At 37.2% G+C, this 26,364-nt stretch overlaps 1 protein-coding gene across 1 annotated transcript in view; it reads right to left on the bottom strand.

The window, feature by feature from the left end:
- SLC9C1 (solute carrier family 9 member C1) overlaps positions 1–26,364 on the bottom strand; it is a 77,249-nt gene that overhangs the window by 40,209 nt on the left and 10,676 nt on the right. The window contains exons 4-10 of the mRNA XM_036744118.1: positions 19,900–20,065; positions 18,851–18,979; positions 14,046–14,207; positions 11,287–11,386; positions 9,723–9,866; positions 8,397–8,571; positions 446–527 (exon numbers count right to left, since the gene is read on the bottom strand). Coding sequence (XP_036600013.1) covers positions 446–527; positions 8,397–8,571; positions 9,723–9,866; positions 11,287–11,386; positions 14,046–14,207; positions 18,851–18,979; positions 19,900–20,065 — 958 coding nt within the window. The remainder of the gene's footprint in view (positions 1–445; positions 528–8,396; positions 8,572–9,722; positions 9,867–11,286; positions 11,387–14,045; positions 14,208–18,850; positions 18,980–19,899; positions 20,066–26,364) is intronic.

Here is a 26,364-nt window from a genome sequence, read left to right as displayed (position 1 = left end):
AAATATGGACTTCCCGTATAGAAGTTTTATTTTGTTTGTTTTGACTGATTACCTTTTATAAGCCAAAGTAATGGAGCCATTTGAAAACCCATAAAATAGGCCAGGGAAGACCTTGATGTTAATTATCCACATTTCCCAGTTTGTTCCAATTTCTGCTTCTGCCTGTGTAGAATTATATTTATCTGGCATGTAACTTATTTGGGTCCATGATGACCAATTTTTAGCTTAATTAGCAGAAGCCATTTTGGGTTGAATGTTATCAAGAATATTGGTCCAGCCTTTTCATTGATCTTCTGTGAGGTCTTGAGCAACTCATTTAATTTCTCTGAGACCTTGATTTCCTTATCGGTACAATTAATAGGTTGTATTAGATAGACAACCTCTACCATCCCTTTTCTTAGATTCTCTGCATATTTTTTGTCTCTACAACATTAATATGGCTTACCTAAGTAGATAACTGCTCGAGGTAATGTAATTGAATTGATGAGTAAGGTAATTAAACATACTGTCACTCCATAAAGTAATATCTAAAATAGAAAAACAAAACAAGAAATCTCTGGCAATTTAGATGTTATATCTTCACCAATGTAAAATTAAGATCACTCAGCTATGTCAACAACCCTATACACAAGTGGCTGACTCAACTTTAGTGGATAGGCAATTTTCCTTAATACACTATGGGGTAGTAAGATATGGCTGCTCTGCTATTCCTTTCCTTGCTCCCATACCCCTGACTTCAAATGCTATACATCTATGTCATAAACATCACCTGACCTGGGGAAAGCACAGGGCATGGCAGAGAGGCCCTGCTAGGCCCTATTGCCCTGTGAATTCTCTTTTGTGCTTCCTTTATTCTCTCCAGAGGAAAGCATTGTATATCTTCAGTTCTACTTCTTTCTTGCCTCCATTTCCTATACTGTTGTGCTGAAAAAAGTGAGCGAGACCTGGATATACATTTAGATGTGGATTTATTGAAGCGCGCGAGCAAAGGGAGAGAAAGAATATTTAAAGGGAAAGAACACAATTAGATTTCCATGGAGATGGGGACACAAACAGTGGGACAAGCTGAGGCAGGATTATTTCCGTGGAGAAGGGAACACAAGCAGTGGGGTCCGTGGAGATGGGAGTAAAAACAGTGGGGTGAGCTGGGGCAAGATGGAGAAACTGGAGGTGGGGGCAGAGCATAACAATACTTCACAATAAAACTCCTTGCAGAGATTAAGTCAAGACATGAACTAAGGACTTCTCCATCTTAACCTACATGATATCCTTATTTTTAAAAATGCCAGCTTAGAAAATACTGAACATTATGAACAATCCCCTTTTCCAATGGCCAGAGCATAAAAAAGGTAAATGACCCAATGTGAAGCTAGAATAAAAAGTATTTAAAAGTTTACCGTCATGTGGCATACCGGAAAAAGACTAGACAAGGAGTCAAGAGATCTGAATTCTGCCATAAATAATCTCTATAGCCTTAAGTAAATCAGTTTCCCATTTTGGCACTAATAAAAGCGTTAGACCCAATGTTATCTAATTGCTCTTCCAATTGTGAAATTGTTTTGTCTACAGTTTGAGCTAAGCTGAATTAAATAAAGATTGGAAAGATAAATTTATGTCAAAGAGGCAAAAGGAACCATGAAGTATAACTGATATAAAAGCTTTCATTTAACCAATTCTGTTTCCTGGCTATGATGGTTTTTAATGGTCACTATGGTTTGGTCCTCAGCACATATTATTCTATGGTCAAGAATTAGTTGGTTTATTCAGATAAAAATGGCAGAAACATAATATCGGACTGTGTGTGGTGAAGTAGAATCATGGGATCTAAGAGGAAGGAAGGAAGAGGTGATTCAAAGATCACCTAGTGAAACTGTACACTAATCATCTTTAAAATATCACCCACAATTACTCATCTAACCTTCACTTGGTTGTTGAGTCATCTGTGGTATGTTTGACTCTTGATGACCCTATTGGGAGTTTTCTTGGTGAAGATACTACAGTGGTTTGTCATTTCTTTCTCCAGGTCATTTTACAGGTGAGGAAACTGAGGCCAACATGGTTAAGTGGCTTGCCCAGGGTCACATAGCCAGTAAGTATCTGAGGCCAGAATGGAACTCAGGCCTTCCTGACTCCAGGCCTGGTATTCTATCCACTGCACCATATAACTGCTGTAACCTTCACTTAAAGATTACCAAATAGTTAATCTGCAATCTCTTAAGGCAGTTCTTTCTACTTCTGGAGAGCTTTTTCACAAGAGGGACCAGGCATGTCAAATCGTCAGAACTCCAAAAAGAGTTCTTGGAAGAACTTCAAAAGGACTTTAAAAATAAAATAGGAGAGACTGAGGAAAAAACAGGGAAAAAAACAGCAATCCAAGAAAATCAAGAAAATTATGAAAAGAAAGTCAATTAGCTGGAAATAGAGAATCAAAAACTTAAAATTATTCCTTGAAAACTAGAATTGGGCAAGGGGAAGCTAATGATAATATAAGACATCAAGAAATAATAAAACAAAATCAAAAGAATGAAACAATAGAAGAAAATGTGAAACATCTTGTCAGAAAAACAACTGATTTGGAGAGCAGATCAAGGAGAGACAATATAAGAATGGTTGGACTACCTGAAAGTTACAATCAAAAAAAGAAATCTTGGGGGCAGCTAGGTGACACAGTGAGTAGAGCACCAGTCCTGGAGTCAGGAAGACTTGAGTTCAAATCCAGGCTCAGACACTTGACACACCGACTAGTTGTGTGACCTGGGGCAAGTCACTTAACCCCAATTGTGCCTTCTCCCCTTCAAAAAAAAAAGAATTAATTAAAAAAAGAAATCTTGATAAAATATTTAAAGAAATTATCAAGGAAAATCACCTGGAAGTTCTAGAACAAGAAGGCAAAGCAGAAATAGAAAAAATCCACTGATCATCACCTGAAGGGGATCCCAGAAGGAAAACTTACAGGAATATCATAGTCAAGTTTCAAAGCTCCCAGGTAAAGGAGAAAATATAGCAAGCAACAAGAAAAAATTTAAATATCATGATGCTGCAATAAAGATTATAAAAGATCTAGCAGCTACTACACTGAAGGGCCCCTATGTCTTGGAAGCAAGAGCAAAAGAGCTGGGGTTATGACCAAAGGTAACTTACCCAGAAAAGTTAAGTGTGATCCTGAAGGAAAAAAAAATGGACAGTCTTTCGAACTGAAAGACTTTCAAGTATTTGTGACAAAAATAGCAGAACTTAATGCAAAATTCAACATATAAAATCCGGAAGAAATATAAGCTAAACATTAAAGATCAATTATAAGGGAATCAATAAGGTTAAATTGTTTACTCCTTATGTGTAAAAGTGTTATCAGTACTCTTATGACTGTCATCATTATTTGGGTAAAAAGGCTTGGGCTGAGCTGTGTATGATTGAGTGAGTCTAAAAAAATGAAATTGTGTAGGTGAAGGAGAGCTTGGGTGCATGTGCTTGGGTCCAAATTCCAAGATCACATTTCTCCCTAGCCTCAAAACACCATCCCTGACAGTTATCCCCCCAGCCCAAGAACACTATGCCCAGCAATAACTCATGAGTGGCCCCCAGTAAAACAAACTACCTTTCCCCACAGTTACTCATAAGTGGGTCCCCAGTAAAATAAACTATCTTTCCCCATCATAAGAACAAGCTGACCTCTGAAGAAATTCTCTTGCAAAAACAAGACTCTTTTGTAACCACAGAATTATCATGTATTGATTCCCACAGCTATATTCAATCCAGAGGTCAACTATAGTCATCAACTCTCAAAACTATCTTGCTACAGAAGTAATAGACCAAAAATGCATCCCTGAGAAACCCCTTCCCCTGGTTTCCAGTAATAAACGATGCCTGTGACCAGGGTTGTAGGTTATAACATAATTAGCACATCTGCGAGATAATCCACTACTTTTCCTATATAAACTTTAGCATCATTCCTGTTAAGTTGCAAGTTCCTTAAGGAATGCAATTGGCATTAAAATAAACCTTTGCCACCTTAACTTGAAGAATGCTTGAGTCCGTGAATTCATTCCAGACGACCCACTTCATTCTTTCAATCCAAACCCCCCTCAAACCTTATCACAGGGAGACATAAAAATGAATAATTATGTCATACAAATGAGGCATGAAAGGAATTAATTGATACAGAAGAAACAAGTGGGGTGAGGAGGGTGGGTAGTGCTGAAACCTTGCTCTCATTGGAAATGGGTTAAAGATGGAACAACATATGTATCTAGAAGGGCATAAAAGTCTTTTAAAATTTGAAACAAGAGGGCAAGGACAAGGGAGGGACTCTTAGAAGAACAGGTGGGTTAAGGTATAGGAAGGCAAATTAAATGAGTGAGGAGGGGTAGGGTTAAACAGGGGCAAGAACAATGGAGAGGAAAAAGAGGAAGGAGGGAAATACACAAAAGGAATTATACCTTAGAATGTGAATGGACTGCACTTACCCATAAAACAAAAATGGATAGCAGAGTAAAAATTTGAATTCAACTATTTGTTGCTTTCAGGAAACACAATGAAAATGAGAGGTATACACAAAGATAAAATAAAGGGATGGAGCATAATTTATTACGTAAAAAAAAGCACAGGTAGTAATCATGATCTCAGACAAAATTAAAGCTAAAATAGATTCAATTAAAAGAATAAAAAACCTGAGAGTATACCTGCCAAAAAAAGACAGGAACTACATGAATATAAATGCAAAACACTTTTTATACAAATAAGGTCAGATTTAAATAATTGGAGTAATATTCATTATTACCTAACTATTCTACTTATTCAATGCCATACCAATCAAATTATTTTAAAATTATTTTATTGAGTTAGGAAAAGTAATAACAAAATTCATTTGGAAGAACAAAAGGTCAAGAATTTCAAAGAAACTAGGGGAAAAAGGTGTAAGGGAAAGGGATTCAGTAGTATCAGACTTTAAACTATATTATAAGGCAAGAGCATTGTTGCAGTGTAAACTGGATAATTTTGATTATTTTACATTAAAATTTTCTTGTATAAATAAAACCAATGTAGCCGTAGAAGGAAAGCAGAAAATTGGGAGGGGGTAGCTTTCATAGACAATCTCTTAGATAGTATGTGACTGTGTTGGAATACTGTTGTGGTATAGGAAATGATGAGCTGATTAACTTAGAAAAACATGGAAAGACTTGAACCTATGAAGGATGATGCTATCCACCTCCAGAGAAAGAGATGACAAGTGGAAATATGCATAGTACAGTCTTATATATATATGTATATGAGTGTTTATGTGTATGTTTATAGATTTCTACATATATGTATACACACTACATATGTGTGTGTGTGTATATATATATATATATTTATATATATACACATATATATTCATTTAATTTGCAGCCTTCTCTAGGACAGAGAAGGAGGGAGAAAAAAAATAGAGTAAAAAGTGCACAGCAGATAACAAAAGAAAACCTAGAAGGAAGGAAAGAAAATTTGGAAGCTGAGTAGCTTTGAAAAAAAAATGTGTAGTATTTATTAAATAGGTTTTCTTGAAATGGAAATGTATTTTCTCTTGAGTGCTCTTTTATGTTCTGCTGTGTACATGGAAATGTTTTTTTTTTCTTTTCTCATTTTGAATTTAAATTTAAAATGAGTGTGTGTGTGTGTGTGTGTGTGTGTGTGTGTGTGTGTGTAAATATTTCTCTTTTGGCCAGCAAGCCTGAGCGTCTCTAGAGGAGAAAGTGAGGCTGGTGACTTTGCACAGCCCTCCCTCACTCAAGTCAAAGTCAATTACAAGGGTAGTTCCATCTGGGCAACTCAGCTCGTTTTCATTCAGTACCTTCTAGTCCTTTCCAGTCCATCCTGTTCTGTCTCATCCCCTCCTCTTCCCTTACCTCAGAGTGTTCTGCCCAAAGGATGGTAAATTTTGATGGCCTAAAGCTGCCTAGCTAACTTAGGGTTTATTGCCTACAGTTCTTTCTCAAAGACCAAGCCTTAAACCCAATTCACTGTGGATCTCAGGGACTGGACAGTAACAGGACCCTGCCAAAGCACCACTTAAAGGTTGTTTTTTGGGCCCTCCAGGCTCAGAGTGAATGTAAATAGTAACTGTTTCTCTCTTGGCAAGCAACCCTGAGGGTCTTCCCCTCCCAGTTTGATTTTTTTTAAAATTTATGGGTCCATCCCTTGACTCACTTCTTAAAAATGCCTATTCACTGAATGGGTGTTACCTCACTCAAAGTGAAAACCTGAAAAGACCTTAGCTTAAAAGGGCCAAGATCTCCTACTACATCCTGGGCCATATCTGGCCACTGGACCCAGATGGCTCTGGAGGAGAAAGTGAGTCTGGTGACCTTGCACAGCCCTCCCTCACTCAAATCAAAGTCAATTACAAGTCACATCATCATCTCCCTGATGTCATGGTCCTCTTCAAGAGCAAAGGACAAACCACACACACACACACACACACACACTATATATATAGATAGATATAGATATAGATATAGATATATATATAGATATAGATATAGATATAGATATATATATAGATAGATATAGATATAGATATAGATAGATAGATAGAGATATATATAGATATAGATATATACACACATACATACACACACATATATAATACACACACACATATACATATATACATACACATATATATTCATGACATATATCCAAGAATGGTACATATAAGTAGGTATATATATGTATATATATGTACATATACATATACATATATAAAATATGGTGCTTAGAAAGAGGTCTCAAGTTCTATTCTAATGGCAACGTAGAGTTGCCCCTGGGTTCTCAAAAGCTATTCTGCCAGGCATTACCAAACTAAAAAATCTTTGACTTACAGGTCTGATAATGGGCAAGATGCCTACCATCTTGACGTCAGCCTAGCTACATGTGGAGTTCATTATCAAACCACTGGTCACCAGGTGACTGTTTTGGGTCACAGCATCTACTAAAGAGGGAGATGGGAATTGTGGTCAGTATCAATGGAAGAAGCACTCATGTTGATAAAATTATAGATCTTTTAAAGGAGAGAAGATTCCCCAACTTCTAAGTTTAATAACACTGTTGTCAAGCCTTTACAAATTCAGTTTAAAAATGAGGTCTCCTTCAGTCATTGGACCACAGGCTATATCTGCACTACACAGAGATTTCTAATCATCTAGTTACTTTATCAAGTGATTACTTGAGAAACTGTGATTGAATGATTCCAAAACTTGTACTTTAGAAGGTTCATTATTAAATCTGAAATGCTTTTCTATTGTTAGTCCATGACTGATTGTATTCCCCTATAGTTTAAAAAAAATTTCCCCTGAGATTCTAGATGTTTTGTTCCCTATAATAAATTATTTTATCTGGTATTAAGAAGCAGCTGCTTATGATCTGATTGGTATAGCCCTAAGTCTATAAATTAATTGAGACAGCATCAAGATTTTTATTAAATGGTTTGGCCTAACCACAAATAATGGACAACTCTTCAATGGATTAAGATCACACTTTATGCCTATAAAAAGTCTATTTATATAAGTCTTGAGTATGTCCAAGCCTGATTTGAAAAGACATCAGAACTGGTGTTCTTACATTGGAATACGCAAAGGGACTTTGCATCTTTAGCTTTGATAGGAAAATTGGTGCCTTTCTCCCCCCTACCCCCCCCCACCCTACCCCCCATTTCATAGCCCCAATGTTATGTGGATAGGTGCCATTGATCTACTTCACTGAAATATAGACAATATATACCAGAAGGATAGCATGGGATATAATGGGTGAATATCCAGCCTCAGAGTTAGGAAAACCTGAGTTCAAATCCTGTCTCTGAAACATATTGGCTGTGTGATTCTAGACAAGCCAATTAATCTCTCAGTATTCTTAGGCAGTAACTCTCTGAAATTATAAAATATAGAGCAGTTTATTCTTTGCATTGATAGTAGAGGGAGTTTCCATGCAAGAAGTTCCCTTCACCAATGAAAGCATAGATTTAAGCCCCGCCCCCCCACATACACACATACTTGATAAGTACTCCTCTTATGCCTCATGGAACGTTGAGGTAACCTTGGGCCCTTAGAGGTTAAACCAGAACCAGGATGTAAGCTCTAAGTAGGTCCTACCCGCAGTGAAAAACCTTTGATCATTGACCCAGCAATGTTGGACTATGTATCCTCTGTCTAAGGACTAGACTAGCCAGGTTCAGAGAGGTGTATCATAACAATTTCTTGGCCACAATAAACACTGATGAAACCAACTCCTGAGATCTAGAGAGGTTGTAACTGGTATTGGTAAAAGAATGCCCAGAGTGATAAAATCATGGATCCTTGAAATGTTGAAATAAGATGAAACAAAGGTTTTACAAAATCCCAAATGAAAACTATAATTTTCTTTACCTGAGATTTTTCTCTTTCTGATCCAATGAAATTATCAGAGTAAGAAAATATAAGAGCCATGTTTATGTTAAGTAGCCCCTTCATTTCACTCCAGACAATTGTAAATGCCCAGCGCCAGGGAAATCCATAGCCAAGACGAGATAAAATAGGGCTTAGGATCAGAAAGACCAGAATTCTGAAAGAGTTAAGAAACATCACTTCTTATAATTATTAGGTCCATTGTATTCAACAAGAATTGCCAGCTCTCAGAAGAATGTTCTCCTGCTCAGGATGGCAAATTATCCCTAGGAATTATCTGTTACTACTAAAAGATATTAAGGCAGGACAATGGTATACACAGGCATCAGCTTTGAGCAGCTCAGGAACTCATTCAAGACTGATCAGCTATCACTGTTAGGCTGACTGTGACCCTGAAACCTTTCTGGAACTTCACCTTTGAAGTATCTAGTGATTTGATCCTATTTTTTGTGGCTTGGTGGTTCTATGTGCTGTAGTCACTGGCCTAGGGCAGGTCATGGAATCCTGGATCATAGTAGGATAGAAATGGATTGGACCTTAGCAATCAACTGGTTCAAACTCTTGTTTTACAAATGAGAAAACAGACCTAGTGGTAGTAACTTTCTCAAGATACTGTCTTCTGTATAGCCTTGAAAATGGGGTTCCCTCATTGGGACCTTATTATTCTTCATGTTTTATTGGGGAAAAGAGGGAATTAAAGCCAACTGATTTAGAGCAAAATGGGTCACTGAGTTGGTTAGCAGCCTAGAATGTGAGTTAGCTCATATGCTGTTCAATTCCTAGACTCCCATTCATCAATAAAGGCAATAGAATAAAGAATACATTTTTGATGTGATCAATGTGGGAATGTTTTGCTTGACTATTTCTATGATAAAGGAATTTCTTTTTTTCTTTCTCTCTTTTGCCTTTCTTTTGTTTCTCTCTTTTTTTTCTTCCTTTCTCTCTCTGTCTCTCTCTTTCTCTAAGTGTCTGAGGCCAGATTTGAACCTGGGAATATGAGTCTTCCTGACTTCAGACCTGGCACTCTAACCACTATGCCAACTAGCTGCCTTTAATAAATGTTTAATTGATTATGAATTCATACTTCATGTTTCTACTGCACTGGAATAAATTTCATATTTTACATAATTTTAACTTCTAATAGTGTGAATTCAAATATATGGGAGCACTTCTGAGTGCTCCCATATTTATTTATTTATTTATATTTATATAGTATTTATTTATTTATATATATTTATATAGTATTTATTCTAAGCAGAATCTAACTGTATAAAAGAGAGATGAAACATTAGCTGCAATCATTCATACCTGATGACAATCAGTGTGAAGTAGAGGTGCACTGTATAATATATATCCGAGAATGATACAGCTAGGTAGGCATGTGCAGGGATCATCATGCCAATAAGGGTAAATACCATCAGAGAAGCAAAAAATCTGAGAGTTTTCCAGAATCTGTGTTTTCAAGAAAAGCACATATTTAAAAATTAAAACTAATTCCTTTATGTTTAAAATTTTATACACTATTTGAATCAGTATCACTTGTTTCTAGTTCAACTTGAAAGAAATATAAATATTAATCTATAGGACTGATTAAGACTAAACCATTACAGCAATTGGATTCCCCATGGCCTCTATAGGTGTCCCAGAAATACTGCCTGCTTTGTGGGGTATTCCTAGTCTGACTCCCATGAAAGCGAGATCTAAAACTTCTGCCATTGTATCTGGCAGCTACTACACAAGTGTCTGATGTAGCATGTTATGGTTCCATATGCCCATTTGATTTTGTGATGATATAAGCATTTAAGGTCTCTTCAACTCTGAGGGAAGTAAACTGCATTATTTCCCTATTCAGACTCTGCTTTGGAACTAGCAGCCTTTAATGACTGTATGCAACCAAGTTTCCATACATCTCTGTTAAAAGGGAGCTCTATGGCTGAAACTAATTCATGAGAAGAAATGTCTGCCTATGTTCTTGGTCCTATCTTTTCCTTGAATAGTTCCTTTTCAAGATATCTTTGTCACTGAGGCATAGAGGTTGCTTCCAGTTCATCAGGAATATTTCTTTGAATATGACATACTCAACACTCACAAAAAACATTAAAAAGGAGATATTTGACTTATAATTATGTTTTAAAAGAATAATGAATCGAAAAGATAATCAGAAGAACACTTAGTAGCAAATATCCTAATAGTTGGTCCTATTATTCAGCACCATATCCAGTGAGACTTTATTCATCCAGTAAACTTTGGTTAGCTGCCCATTTTATGGCCAAACAGCATTGTCTTTCTTGTACATATGGACTAAAAGGTTATGGTGGTCAAGTCCAGGGCTGGGGAACCTGCAGCCTTGAGGCCACATGTGGCCTTCTATGTCCTTGGGTACAGCCTTTTGACTGAGTCCAAGCTTTACAGAATAAATCCTTTTATTAAGGGGATTTGTTCTATAAAGTCTGGATTCAGTCAAAGGGATGCATTTGAGGACCTAGAGGGTCACATGCGGCCTTGAGGCCACAGGTTCCCCACCCTGGTCAAGTCTGGTCTCTTGCAATTACTTTCTTTTTGGTCAAACTGTGACAGTTCTACAGAACCACAATGACCTTGGTGTTCAGTTCAACACTTTACTTTGCAAGGGTTGGCAAACTATCACCCAGGCCAAATCCTGACAGCCACCTATTTTGTACCACTCCCAATTAAGAATGGTTTTTACATTTTAAATAAAGTTTTATTGTATTTAAAAATGGCTTCACAAAATAGGTAGAGGGCCAGATGCGGCCCTCAAGTTTAATTTGCTGACCATTGGCAAACTACCTCTCTTACATGATTCAGAGTTGCCAATTGAAGACATATATATGAAGACATATCAGCTACTCACTTGAAAAGGAATAGTTTAACTCCCGGTTTAAAGCTTGTAGAATTGAAAAGAAGAGCTGCCACAGATAAAGAAATAATTCCAGACATTCCACTCCATTCAGCTATTTGAAAAAGCAAACAAAAGTATTACTGTATCATTGGTTTTGCACATACATACACACACACATATCTCACTGATGACACAGAGCTGCCTCTACATCAGAGTACAATTCTCCCTTTCACATTGCGGGGATTAGGGTTTTGGCTCTCTCATCATACCAGAAAGGTCTGATTTTTTTTCTTTTTCTTTTATAGGGTATTTATAGTACCTTATTTTAAAATTTGGGTTAAGTATTTGGTCATAGGCTCTGTATCATCTGCTGGCTTTTGAGTGTCATCTGCATCTTCCTCAAAACTCCCCTCAAATTCCCATTTCATTTTTTATGCTGACCCATGACCCATTGAAAATGTGATGGGGAGAGTCGCAATGTGGAAGGATAACAGTAATCCCATTGGATGACTTGATAGCATGATGACATTATGGAGTTGCTAACTACTACTAACTGCCTATTGAACATCTTGAACTGGATGTTCTGTAGATACCTTAAATTCAACATGACTCTAAAAGAACTCATTACCTTTTCCCCTAAACCTTACCCTTTTCCCAACTTCTCTATTTCTGTCAATCCCATTCATTCTCATTTCTAAACCTACTGTCATCCTCAACTCCCCATTCTCTTTCACTGCCCCTCCCTGTCTTATCTGTTGCCAAGTCCCATCAATTTTATATATTCACAAAATCTCTCAGATATGCCTCCTTCTCTCTACTAACATTGCCACCACCCTGGTGCAGACCCTTATTACCTCATGGGTAGAGTACTGTCATAGCCTTCTTTTCTCAAGTCTCTCCCCACACTAATCCATCCGACATTCAGTTACCAAAATGATCTTCCTAAAGTTCAGGTCTAATTAGACCTTAAACTACATTATACAGTGAGAGCATTGTCGATGTATAAAATAGATAATTTTGATTATTTTAAATTAAAATTTTCTTGTATAAATAAACCTATGCAGCCAAGAATAGAAGGAATGCAGAAAATTGGGAAAAACTTTCATAGACAGTCTCTCAGATAGAATGTGATTGGGTTGGAATGATGACCCAGGTGATTTAGAAAAACATGAAAAGGCTTGGACTTATGAAGGAAGATGTCATCCACCTTGCAAGGAACAGATGACAAATGGAAATAAGCATAGTACAGTCTTACAAATATGTGTATGAGTATATATGTGTATGTCTATAGATATCTATACATATGGCATATATACATACATACACATATATATATGTATATACATACATATGTATGTTTGCGTGCTTAATGGTAGCTTTCTTTGTGGGGGAAAGGAGGGGAAGAATAAAGTAAAAAGTACACAGCAGAGAAGAAAAGAAAACCAAAAGGAAGCAAAGAAGAGCTAGACAGCTTTGAAAACAATGTGTAGCATTTTATAGGTTTTCTTGAAATGGAAATTTATTGTTTTATATTTAATCCTCTCTTATGTTCTGCTGTATACATGGAAATTTTTTCCCCTTATTTTGTATTTAAGTTTAAAATAAACTTAAAATCTACAAAAATAAATAAAATAAAAATAAAATGCGGGTCTGACAGTGTCCCTCCTCTGCTCAACAAACTGAAATGGTTTGCTATTACTTTTAGAATCTAATATAAAATCATCTGTTGGGCCTTTAAAGCCTTCTCCAACCTGGTCCTTTCCTACCTTTGCTGTCTTCTCATGCCTCGCTTCCCTCCACATGCTCCAGCAATTCTAACCTTCTTTCCATTGCTCATGTAAGTAGACTCAATTTCCCAAATACATGCCTTTTCCCTAGCTATTGCCCATGCCTGGAAAGTGCTCCCTCTTCATCTCAGTCTTCTGGCTACTCCAGCTTCCTTTGAGTCCCAGTTAAATCCTACCTTCTATAGGAAAACTTTTCCAGTTTCCCTCCTCTCCCTCCACCCCACAATGCAAGTGCCTTCCCTCTGAAATTACTTCCCAATTACCCTGCAATATATTTTGCACACAACTGTTTGCATGTCTTCTCTTAAAAGAATGTTAAAGAATTAAAAGAATGCCTGCCTTAAGCACAGGAATCTTGATTTTGCCTTTCTTTGTATCCCTAGTATTTAGCATACTGTGTGGTATGTGGTAAGTGCTTAATAAAGACTTATTGACTGATTGTACTTTTATTTCAGATATATAGTGCAGTGGCTGTGAAGGCACTTGGGAAATTCTCCGTGTCCCCAGGGTTACACCAGGGTTTCCAAATACATGATACACATTTGTACTGGGTAATGTGGGTCCAACTCAATGGCAAGCTGTGGTCACCTATAATCACCTCTGCTACTGAGCAGAGTTGCTAACAACACCAGGAAATAGGTGCTATTATTATCCTCACTTTACATTTTAAGAGGCAAACATAAGTTAAGTGATTAGCTGAGGTAGCACAGTTAATATCTAAAGCTGGATTTGAACTCAAATCTTCCTGATTCCAGGCCCAGAGTTCTATCCACTGTATCATCCAGCTTCCCTGAGAGACAATCCTTACTTCTGAGTAATTCAATTAAAGCAAATCTGGTTCAACAGCTATTAAATGTCTACTACATGCAGAGCAAGGGGCTAGATGCTGAGAGACTAGCAAAGTTTAGGTAAGACAAAGAGGCCTCCCTTATAAAGCCCATAGTCTAGCAGAATAAAGAGTTCATCAATAAGTTCTTCACTTACCCACATAAAAGTTGATGTATACTAATGAAAAACCAAGCATTGCTTCACTGATATCATCAATGAATTTATTCTTGAGCCAAAACTGGAAAAATTTGTAGTTTGCAAATGCCAAAACAAAACTTCCCAGAAGTTTTTTTGCAATTTCATTAACAATATCAACACCTGGAGAAAATTGGAATAGGGAAGTAAAAAGTTTAAGTATCTATTCCCAAATGTGAATACGATCCTGAGTCCACCAAATTTCCTATCTGGAAATTACTTTGGATTAGGAAAAAGAGGAATTAATAAACTAATCCTATATAATGTAGTAAATCAGCAATACTGCATCATGACTAGGCAAGTAGTTTTCCTTCATATTGCTAATGGTATTTAAAAAAATTACCAGTCTTTGCAGTATAAACATGAATACTTCTGTAGTCATAGGATAGGCCTTGGAAAACACTTATCTTAAGTGATTAAGGAGTGAAACCGATCAAGAAGAAAAAGGAGCAGCTATAGTCATAGTTAAAAAAATAAAAGGAGAGTGGCATCTCAACAACAACAAAAGAGCTTGACCATAAAAACTACTATGGTGGGGGGGTGGGGGTGGGGAGGGGTCAAAATGGCAGCTGGAAAGCAGGGACTTATGTGAGCTCCCCGCCAAGTCCCTCCAAAAGCCTATAAAATGGCTCTGAACAAATTCTAGAACTGCAGAACCCACAAAATAGCAGAGGGAAGCAGAGCTCCAGCCTCGGACAGCCTAGATGCTCACTGGGTGAGGTCTATCCCGCATGGAGCTGTGAGTGGAGGGGATTGGAGCCCAGTGTGGGCAGTGGCAGGACCAACCAGGCTGGGAGCTGGGCAGAACAGCCCTTAGCAACCTGAATCAGTGCGCTGTGGCAGTTACCAGACTTCTCAACCCACAAACACCAAAGACAACAGAGAAAGTTAGTGGGAAAAGCTGTGAGGAGTGAAAGGAGTTCGTGGTTCAGCCACCGCCCTGGGGTCAGTGGAGGTGGGGCAGCTACAGAACTACAGCTGCAGTTGCTTCTGGCCCCAGGCACACCTGGTGGGAGGAATTAAGTGGAAGATCAGAGCAGGAGTGCAGAGCCTGCTGAAGATATGAGTCAGGTCCCAGTTGGCAGTTTTTGGGGAAGGATGAGTGCTGGTATGGCAGAGCTGGCTGTATAGAAAGAGCTCTGAAAACAACAGCGCATCCCCTCAAGCTTGGAACAAAGTACTCTTTACTCTACAAGCAGTCATGCCCTGACAAAAAACTCAAGGGTCAAGTAAGTTGACTGGGAACATGGCCAGGCAGCGAAAATTGACTCAGATTCAGTCTCAAACTTTGGAATCTTTCTTTGGTGACAAAGGAGATCAAAACATACAGCCAGAAGAAGTCAACAAAGTCAAAGGGCCTACATCAAAAGCCTCCAAGAAAAACATGAACTGGTATCAGGCCCTGGAAGAGCTCAAAAAGGATTTGGAAAAGCAAGTTAGAAAAGTAGAGGAAAAATTGGGAAGAGAAATGAGAAGGATGGGAGAAAACCATGAAAAACAAGTCAATGACTTGCTAAGGGAGACCCAAAAAAATACAGAAAAAAATACTGAAGATAACAACACCTTAAAAAATAGACTAACTCAAATGGCAAAAGAGCTCCAAAAAGCCAATGAGAACAAGAATGCCTTGAATGGCAGAATTACCCAAATGGAAAAGGAGGTCCAAAAGACCACTGAAGAAAATACTACTTTAAAAATTAGACTGGAGCAAGTGGAAGCTAGTGACTTTATGAGAAATCAAGATATTATAAAACAGAACCAAAGGAATGAAAAAATGGAAGACAACGTGAAATATCTCATTGGAAAAACCACTGACATGGAAAATAGATCCAGGAGAGATAATTTAAAAATTATTGAACTACCTGAAAGCCATGATCAAAAAAGAAGCCTAGATATCATCTTTCAAGAAATTATCAAGGAGCACTACCCTGATATTCTAGAGCCAGAGGGTAAAATAGAAATTGAAAGAATCCACTGATCACCTCCTCAAATAGAGCCCAAAAAGAAATCTCCTAGGAATATTGTTGTCAAATTCCAGAGCTCTCAGATCAAGGAGAAAATACTACAAGCAGCCAGAGAGAAACAATTTGAGTATTATGGAAACACAATCAGAATAATACAAGATCTAGCAGCTTCTACATAAGAGATCGAAGGGCTTGGAATATGATATTCTGGAGGTCAATGGAGCTAGGATTAAAACCAAGAATCACCTACCCAACAAAACTGAGTATCATGAAGGCAAAATAAGGATTTTCAATAAAATAGAGGACTTTCAAGCTTTCTCAGTGAAAAGACCAGAGCTGAATAGAAAATTTGACTTTCAAACACAAGAATCAAGAGAAGCATGAAAAGGTAAACAAGAAAAAGAAATCACAAGGGACTTACTAAAGTTGAATTGTTTTGTTTACATTCCTACATGGAAAGATGATGTGTATGATTCATGAGACCTCAGTATTAGGGTAGTTGAAGGGAATATGCATATATGTATGTATATGTATATGTATATGTATATATATATATATATGTGTGTGTGTGTGTGTGTGTGTGTGTGTGTGTGTAGGTATGTGTATATATATATTATATATATGTGTGTATGTATGTATATGTGTATGTGTATATATGTATATAGACAGAGGGCCCAGGGTGAGTTGAATATGAAGGGATGATATCTAAGAAAATAAAATCAAATTAAGGGATGAGAGAGGAATATATTGAGAGAGGGAGAAAAGGAGAGATAGAATGGGGTAAATTATCTCACATAAAAGTGGCAAGAAAAAGCAATTCTGTATGAAGGGAAGAGGGGGCAGGTGAGGGGGAATGAATGAATCTTGCTTTCATCGGATTTGACCTGAGGAGGGAATACCATACATACTCAATTGGGTATCTTACCCCACAGGAAAGAAGGAGAAAGAAGATAAAAAAGGGGAGATGATAGAAAGTAGGGCAGATAGGGGGAGGAGGTAATCAAAAACAAACACTTTAGAAAAGGGACAGGGTCAAGGGAGAAAATTCAATAAAGGGGGATAGGTTAGGAAGGAGCAAAGTATAGTTAGTCTTTCACAACATGAGTATTGTGGAAGGGTTTTACATGATGATACGCATGTGGCCTATGTTGAATTGCTGCCTTCCTAGGGAGGGTGGCTGGGAAGGGAAGAGGGGAGAGAATTTGGAACTCAAAGTTTTAAAAACAGATGTTCAAAAACAAAAAAAAAGTTTTTGCATGCAACTAGAAAATAAGATACACTGGCAATGGGGTGTAGAAATTTATCTTGCCCTACAAGAAAGGAAGGGAAAAGGGGATGGGAGGGGAATGGGGTGACAGAAGGGAGGGCTGACTGGAGAATGGGGCAACCAGAATATACGCCATCTTGGAGTGGGTGGGAGGGTAGAAATGGGGAGAAAATTTGTAATTCAAACTCTTGTGAAAGTCAATGCTGAAAACTAAATATATTAAACAAATTAAATAAATAAATTTAAAAAAAAACTACTCTGGTGGCACTAGTGGGGAAGACCAGGACATAAACTCAGAAGAAGACAACAATGCAAAAACAGCTATAATCAAAGCTTCAAAGAAAAATGATAATAGGACAGAAGCTCAACAAGATTTTCTGGAAGATTCAAAGAAAGAAACAAGAGTGATAGAAGAAAAATTGAGAAAGTAAATGAAAGTGAAGCAAGAAAATTACAAAACAAGAATTAACAGCTTGGTAAAAGAGCCACAAAAAATTATTGAAGAAAATAGCACCTAGAAAACAAAATTGGGCTAACAGTAAAAGGGGCACAAAAATTCACTAAAGAAAACTCTTTCAAAAGCAGGCTAGGCCAAATGGAAAAGGAGATACAAAAATTCATGGAAGAAAAAAATTACTTAAAAAACGGAATTGGTCAAATGGAAAAAAGAGGTACCAAAGCTCATAGAAAAAAAATTCCTTAAAAACTAGAATTGGGCAAGTGAAAGCTAATGACTTCATGAGACATTAAGAAATAATAAATAAAGGCAAAACAATGAATAAATGGAAGAAAATGTGAATTTTCTCATCAAAAAAGCAACTGACCTGGACAATAGATCAAGGAGAGATAATTTAAGAATTATTAGACTACCTAAAAGCCATGATTTTTTTAAAAAAAGAGTATAGACAGCATATTTCAAGACATTATCAAGGAAAACTGTCTCAATATCTTAGATTCAGAGGGTAAAAAAGAAATTTAAAAAATCCACTGATCACCTCCCAAAAGAGATCTCAAAATGAAAACTCCCAGGAATGGTATAGTCAAATTCCAGAAAGTCCCTGCTGAGATGATCTGGAGTTGACCTGTGGAAGGTCTTATGACCTGTCAAAGGTTTGTTGATGAAGTGGTTATTATATAGCCAACCATAAGATTTCCCCCCTTTTGGAATTAACCAATCAATGCATTGTACCTCTTCATTCTATTTTTAATGATCTCTCAAATTGTATAAATATTACCTCAAAACTAAGCAGAGGGGTCCGTGACTGCAGAGCAGAGTCCTTAGGGACCACTAGTTTTCCTAATAAATTGTAACTGCTTGGAGTGTTTCAATGTCCTTGTTGTTTGGGATTGGAATTTTGGATTCACTGGGAATTTTCAAGAGATATTACAATAGTGAAATCAATAGGTCTTGGCAATAGACTGGATATGGTGGTGGGGGAAGAGGGGAGAGGAGAGATAATATGGAATTAAGGATGACCCCTAAGTTGCAGGTCTAGGAGTAGGAGGAAAGAAAGGAGAAAATAACAGGTTCTTACTTGATGTTCTAGAAATTTCCTTATAATAATTGTCAGCAATTTGTAAAGTGATCCTGAAGGTATTATCAGCTAAAGCAGCCATCAACATGCATTCTCCTTTAATTAAGTGTGTGAGGCCCTTTGAAAGACCTGTGAAGAAAAGAAATTGATTTTCAAAGTTGTATTAAGTGAAGAGGTACATATTTATCAGTAAAGTGCAGTCTGATGTATGGACCATTTATCTTTGTCTGCTTCATAGCCCCACTGACCCACCTCAACAAAAAGTCATTTCAAGAGAACTTGGTCAGTCATGGGAAAAGCAAATGAAGTCCAACAAATATGCTAAGGCTAATTCTGCGTTCTTGACTAATTCAATTGATTTATGGTTGGTTATGGTTTTCATAAAAATTATAACCTTAAAATGATCATATCCCAAAATTATATCATGTTTAAAAGCAAAGAAATATTTGCAAGAAGCAATACAGCAATATATAGTAGCAAGTAGACTACAAACCCTAGAATCAAACTCTCAAGCCTGATTGACATAGTGCAATGTTCGCATTATATTTTTGCATCAGACTAGGAATCCAAAGACCTGGGTTTGAATCCTGAGCCTGCTGCTGAATAAATGTATGATTCTGTACTAATACCTCAGTTTTTCTGATTTTTAATTTTCTTATTCTTAATTTTCCCTTAGTTTCCTTGCAGATAAAATGGGAATAAATAACCTCGCCCTGCCTGCTTTACAGAATTGTAGTGAGATTGTAAGCCATAATGCACTATACAAAAATGCAGCAAATGTTATTATTAAATAGTTGTCTGAAAGGATGTGCGAAGCAGAAGATTTTTGAAAATTGATCTCTTTAGACAAAGGACCGTCTTAGAATAATCTAAGCTTTCAGCTCCTCCTCAAAACCGGCCTGAAGAAGTTACAATCTATCCCAGTGATCCTGACACATCTCCTCCCCACCCCCAACTCAGAATATCAATATCAGTATCAATAGCCAAGGGAATTTAAACACAACTAAGGTGAATGTAGATGAGTAAGGAAGGAGAAAAATGTGACCTACCAAGATTCTTTATGGCACTTGTGGTCAGCATGGGATCTGTACAGACAAGGATGATTGCAAATAATACCCGGGAAGTGCTTTTCAAAACTAACTTATTCACAGACATCAGATACCAGTCAACTAAGGCATAATTCAGGAAAAAGCCAGGAACTGTAAGAATGAATATCTGTGGAGACATTTCATAAGACAAAGAACTCAGGTCATCTGTGTTGCCTTATATTTCGCTCTCATAAAAGTAGATGATACACAGGGAAACAGAATGACAGTGGAGCATAGAAAGCAAGCCTCTGAGTCAAGGAAAACCTGGCTTCAAATCCTGCCTCTGACACACACTAGCTGTGTGATTCTAGATAAGTTACTTAACTTTGCAGTCCCTTCAGGTAACTCTAAGATTCCAAGTTACAGAGCAGGTGCTATTAGAATTGGTAGAGGAAGTTTCATCATTGGGAATTCTCTTTACCTATGAAATCAAAGTTTCATGTCCTCTCCCTTCCCCCGAAAAGTGAGTGTGTGTGCATGTGCATGTACACACACACACACACACATATATATACACACATACATATATACACATGTGACTTATACGTGTATATGTTTTGTGTGCACACATATACAAATTATAATGAATTACATATGTGTGTGTTGTATGTGTGTTATTCAGAAAAATAGAGTTGGACAATACCCTTCAAAGCAGGTCTCATTTATCCTCTAGCATTTAAAACTTCATAAATACATAAGTTCAGGAACATATTTACTGAAACCCTGTGATGGTGGCAGTATTCAGTCATTTTCAGGCATGTCCAAGTCTCCGTGACCCCATTTGGGGTTTTCTTGGCAACGATACTGGAGTGGTTTGCCGTTTCCTTCTCCAGATCATTTTACAGATGAGGAAACTGAGGCAAACAGGGTTAAGTGACTTGCCCAGGGTCACATAGCTAGTAAGTGTCTCAGCAAAGAGCTTCGATGAATCAGATTCTAAGGCCCTAAGCAATGTCAGGCATAATAAGAGAATTACAAAAAGGAAAAACAATTATTTTTAAGTGAGAAAGTAAAAGAATTTATTGTTTTCCCAGAAAAAAGTATTAAATACATAAACATGACACATAATATTTGCAAATATACAAAGACATCATGTTAAGAGAGACAAGGGAGGGAAGAGACAGAAAATAGAAGGGCAAAGAAAGTAATAACAAATGATAACAACTGATATTTTTATAGCAATTTAAGGATAAAGGGGGCTTTACGTCCATTCAAGATAGGAAAGGAATGTGAGAGATGAAACCCAAATAGTCTCCTCAGCCTCTTACCTTCATGATGCTTTCCTGGGACTACCTTTTCCTCTACTCATGGCAGCTATTTGTAGATGGAGTATTTAGATAGATTTTTAGATAGACAAGAATTTTTTTTAAAGAAAAAAATAACTTAAAACAATGAAACAGACAATAGTGCAATCAGCAACCCAATAATAAAATAACTAGAAACCATCTATGTGACTTTTCTGATGGATGTTGACTTTTCTATCCAACACAATACAATTTAATCAAACAAACCTTGAAATGTGTTTTAAGGAAAAAACAGAGCTGTTTGTGAGTCAATAATGAAACAATCTTATTAAAATGTTAGAGAGTTCATCAGAATATGAAAGGACTATGAGGACAAATCTGGGTCCTTCAGATCCAGAGACACAAGAAGCAGCTGAATTGAAAAATAAATCAGAAGCTTTGAGGGGAATTAAAACTTTTACAAAATGAATACTCATGTAGAACAACTCCAGTCTGTATCTTAGCTTGGGCCAAAATCAATTCCATGTCCCTTCACTTAGAGCTACATGACTTTAGTATCTGAGATTATGCAAGAGAAAGCTGTTTTTACTCAATAAAGCCCAATGATCCCACTCAGGCATAGACAGGAAGAGAGACAACCTAGAAGATGGGGCCACTCCCTGAAGTCAGTTAGTCAGTCAATAGTTATTAATCACCTGTGCCAAGCACTATGCCAAGACTTATGGATACAAATAAAAAAAGAAAGATAGTCCCTTACCTTCTAGGAGCTTACAATCTAATGGGGGAAGACAATGCACAGAAGAAAGCTGAAAAGTTGATAGGGAGGGAGGAAGGTCTCCCGAATGATGCAGATGAAGTCTGATGGGAAAGGAAGTGATGGCTGGCCTGGGAGAACTTTCCTTAAATGGAGGCTGGAGGAGGAGTTATTTGTTCTGCCCTCAGGCCCTCCAATCAGAGAGACAGAGCCAAGTTTGCTTTGCTTAGGCATATCATTTTGTTTTGTTTTTTTTTTTACCTGAATCTGTGTAAGGATGTAAGATTCCTCTATTGGGAAGGAAATGCCTTCTGCCAAAAACCTCTGCTCTGCAACTTAAGAGTCTTAGACGGTTGATTGGAATCACAGAGATAGTATGTGTCAGGGAGAGGGTTTAGTGTATGAACAACTTCCTGGGACTTTTTTTCATTCTTTCTTTATTTCACAGAGATTGGCGTAGTATAAGCACATAGTAAATGCTTACTTAACGTTTGTTGATTGACTGATTCCTGGGTCTGAAGCCAACTCTCTACTATCTTGGAAAGATAAAGAGACAAAGGTAGAAATATATAGAGATAAAGATAGAGATTGGTATATATCTCCCTCTCTATTCCTATCTACCCCTCCTGGACCACTGCCTTGTCATAGTGGAGGGGATTGCATAACTCAAAGAAACTATCAGCTATGCTGTGCAGGGTTACCCAAGAAGGATAGGTTATATTGAAGAGTTCTGACCAAAAGCAATCCACTGGAAAAGGGAATGGCAAATCGCTCTAGTGCAGGCATTTCATAACTGCTTGATGATTGGTCAAAAAACAAAGTTAAACACAGAATAGTAAGTGGTTATACTGAATTGGATAATAAGACTTTAAAAGTACTTCACATACTTCAAAGTTTCAATGCTTTCAGTTGATAGGAAACTCAATAGGGACCTGGATGAGTTAACTTGTAGCAGAGAATGAGACAGTTTTGATAAGGTTTCTATTTCCCTTTCAATGCCATGTGACTAAACTTGAGAATCCAAGATACCACATCAAGACTGGAGAGGAGAAAGGGCAGTTTACTAACTACAGGGTAAGAAAAGCTGCTTCTACCTCACATCCGTATAGTGCATATTTCCCAGGCTCAATTAATCAAACAATCTGGGAGACTGGAAAGATGATGGCATCCTCAACAGAACTGGGAAGTTGAAAAAAGAGGTGGTTTGGGGGAAAGTTCTGTTCTGTTTGGGGAATTATGAGTTTAGAATATGTTGAAGACATCCAGGTGGAGATTCTCAGAAAACAGATGGAGATTTGGAACAGGAGCTCAAAAAAGAGGTGAGTATTGTATATATAGATTTGAGAGCCACATTTACAGAGATTACCAAGAGAAATGGTAGAGAGAGAAGAGGATAGGGTCCAAGGTAGAACCCTGGAGTACATTTATGTAAAGAAGGTGAGACAGGAATGATAAGCCTCCAAAGGAGACTCAGGACTGATCCAACAAGTAGGAAGAGAAACACAACAGATCAACATAACAAAAATTCTTTGACCAAAGCAGGGATCAATCATTACTTCAGAAGATTGATGATGAATATAAATCCATACCATGGCAGAGCAGTGATGAATTGAGATGCATGTATTCTCAAACATGGCCAGTCTATTGATTTGTGTTGCTTGACTAAACTTGTTACAAGGGAAAATTTCTTCTTGAGGGTAAGGGAAGAGAGGAAAAGGTAGATTAATTAGTAGTGATAGACAGGAAAAAGAACATCAATAAAACAGTTTTACATACAGAAGCAAACCCACCAAAAGAGGAGAAGGAGACACAAGTAGAGCACTCATGTTATTAGCTCGTTAAAGAAAGACTGTAATGGGAAAAATGGAACGACAATTCCATTTACTTATCTCACCTTGTTGTATCTAAGCTGAGCATAAGCAAACACAACCATAAAAATATTATTCATGAAGGGGAAGATATTTTAGAATATAGCCTATAAAGTAAATTGTTATGTACCTTGAAGCTTAATGACTTCAATAAGGAACTAAGTAAAGGGGAGGATAGCAAAAATTCTGTTGAAAAATATAATTTGGAACCAAGAAATGAAAAGGCTAAACTCAGGGAGTTTTCTCAGTAGCTTTGTGTACGTATCTCATGAATACTTCTTTCCCATATCCAGAAAGCATTGGATAAGGTGAGCAAAGATCAACACAATAAAGATAAAATTAACTATGTCTCTAAATTACAAGGAATAAATGTTTGGACACATAGCAATAATTTCTGAACCAGCTTCCTCTTTGTAATTATATCTTTATTAGTGCAAAGATGCAGGTAAACACCAGATTAGAAGAAAGGATACATATGAAAATAAGTTTGTGCAATTTTAGCAACTCCAATGTAACCTGGAAAGAAGAGGAAGAAGAATAGGAAGAAAGAGAAAAATAAGAAGAAGGAAGAAGAGGAGAAGGAGAAAAAGGAGGAGGAAGATGACAATGATGATGACCAAGAGGAGGAGGAGGATGAGGAGGACAAGGAGGACAAGGATGATGGTGAAGAGAATCTGTCACCAAAAAAGTGTCCAAAAGCAAAGACATTGAATCTCTTGACCATTTGCCATTTTTTAGAGAAGTTTGGTCAGTACAAAACAGTTGCTAGAGAGAGAGGACCGAAAGAGACCATAAACTAGCACAGCAGAAGACATGGCAGCTGAGAACAATCAATTTAGAGTTTCAGTTCATTTCAAAACATTTCAAAGGAAAATGACAAAAGACTACAAACACTATTGTCTCAAATAGTAGTGAAAACAAGTTGAAGAGAAAAGCCTACTGAGAGGTTAGCTTAAGATGTAGAAATGACAGAAAAAATACTGAGGACAGTTGTAGGTGAAACCAGGGCAAGAAATAGATAGTACAAGGAAAAGTAGTCTCATTGATATTGGTAGTAGAACCACTACATTTGGAATTCATCAGCTTAGCACCCTCTGTGAGGCAGTTGCAACAATATATGAGAAGAAAAAGTTGAGAAGAGTAGCTGGAGCAGAACAAGTGTGTACAGGAGAAACCTATGCTTTAAAGTGAGACAATTTGAAAAAAAAGGAGCTCAGGTATGAATTTCCAAGTTAGCTCAAACAGAGGAAATTTACAAAAATATAAAGCTTGACAGTGATTAGAATTGGTGGCAAATTATCCACATAATCTACTGTAAGATTTGCAAAAAGAGATAAAAAGATATGGATCCATTAATAACCAGATAAAACTCTGCATTCTTAGCAATACATAATTCCATAACAAGACTGTAAAAATAATACTCATAAAACTTAATTCTACACATTATTTCTGAGAAAATATTAGATAACTTATTTATCAGAACTAGACATGAAATAATCAATTTTACATATTTTTATGCGTTTTTAAGAGTTTATGAAACAAACTGTCATAATTTATAGTGATTAAATGGATTGGCCAGGGTCGCACAGCCAGAACGTGTCAAAATCAGGACTTGAACTCAGGTCTTCTTGATTAAAAACTGGCATTCTAACCACTATGTGTTTCCTTATAGCCACTGTGTTAGAGGTTTGAGAACTCATGGGCTTTCTAAGACTTATTTTTCAGATGGACAAGTGTTCCTTCACAGCCCTTGAAAGAGAGTTGAATTATTGAGATTTTTGAGCTAAAAGATGGACTTGTCATACCTAGGAATTTTGAAAAAAGATAATCAGAAGCTGCAAAGAGAGAAGAATAGAGAAACTGCATGAAGTGACCAACTGCAGCAGTGAAAAAGAAAAAAGGCCACACCTTCAGCCGCCATCTAGGACATAACGAATTGAGCTGCAAAGAGCAGTAGCATCAGCAGAAGGCTAATGATTACTCACCTAGAGAAAGAAGAGAGATAGCTGAGCTGTGACAGAACAGAGATTGTGGTACACCATGAAATCTCTACAGGTGTCAAGGGACAAAAAACTTCAACTGAAGCTCTTTATTGTAATCATTTCCAGAACTGAAGGAAGTTCTGAAAGGTGTCATTTTTTCCTCATTCTCCCTCTCTATGTCTATCTACTAGTAGACACTGTTATAGGCTGTTTTCTTCTTTTTGGAAAATCTGAGTTGAGCCTTTTATCCAGATTTTGCTTCATATGAAGGTTGTTCATGAAGGCTTAATGGGGAAATGAGAAAGACAGGAGGGATTAGTTAGAAATACACCAAAATCTCAATTAGAGTGGAGAGCAAAACCTCTGTTTAAATATTGGGAAGTTTCACTACTGGGGGCTCTGAGCTATTATGATTTTATTAATAACATTTAGTCTGATATGAGCTCTATAAAATATCAGAGAAAAGGACTACATAAACTTGAAGACTCAAGGCTAAAAAGTAAGCCAATTTTTGTAAGAGTGAAGTTGCTTAATGCTTCATCATCTGACATGAGAGAAAAGGGGGACAAAGCGGGAAG

This window comes from Trichosurus vulpecula, chromosome 2 (assembly GCF_011100635.1).
Source record: "Trichosurus vulpecula isolate mTriVul1 chromosome 2, mTriVul1.pri, whole genome shotgun sequence".
Classification (NCBI taxonomy): domain Eukaryota; kingdom Metazoa; phylum Chordata; class Mammalia; order Diprotodontia; family Phalangeridae; genus Trichosurus; species Trichosurus vulpecula.
The sequence above is the reverse complement of the archived record's forward strand: the minus strand, read 5'-3'. Positions and strand labels throughout refer to the sequence as shown.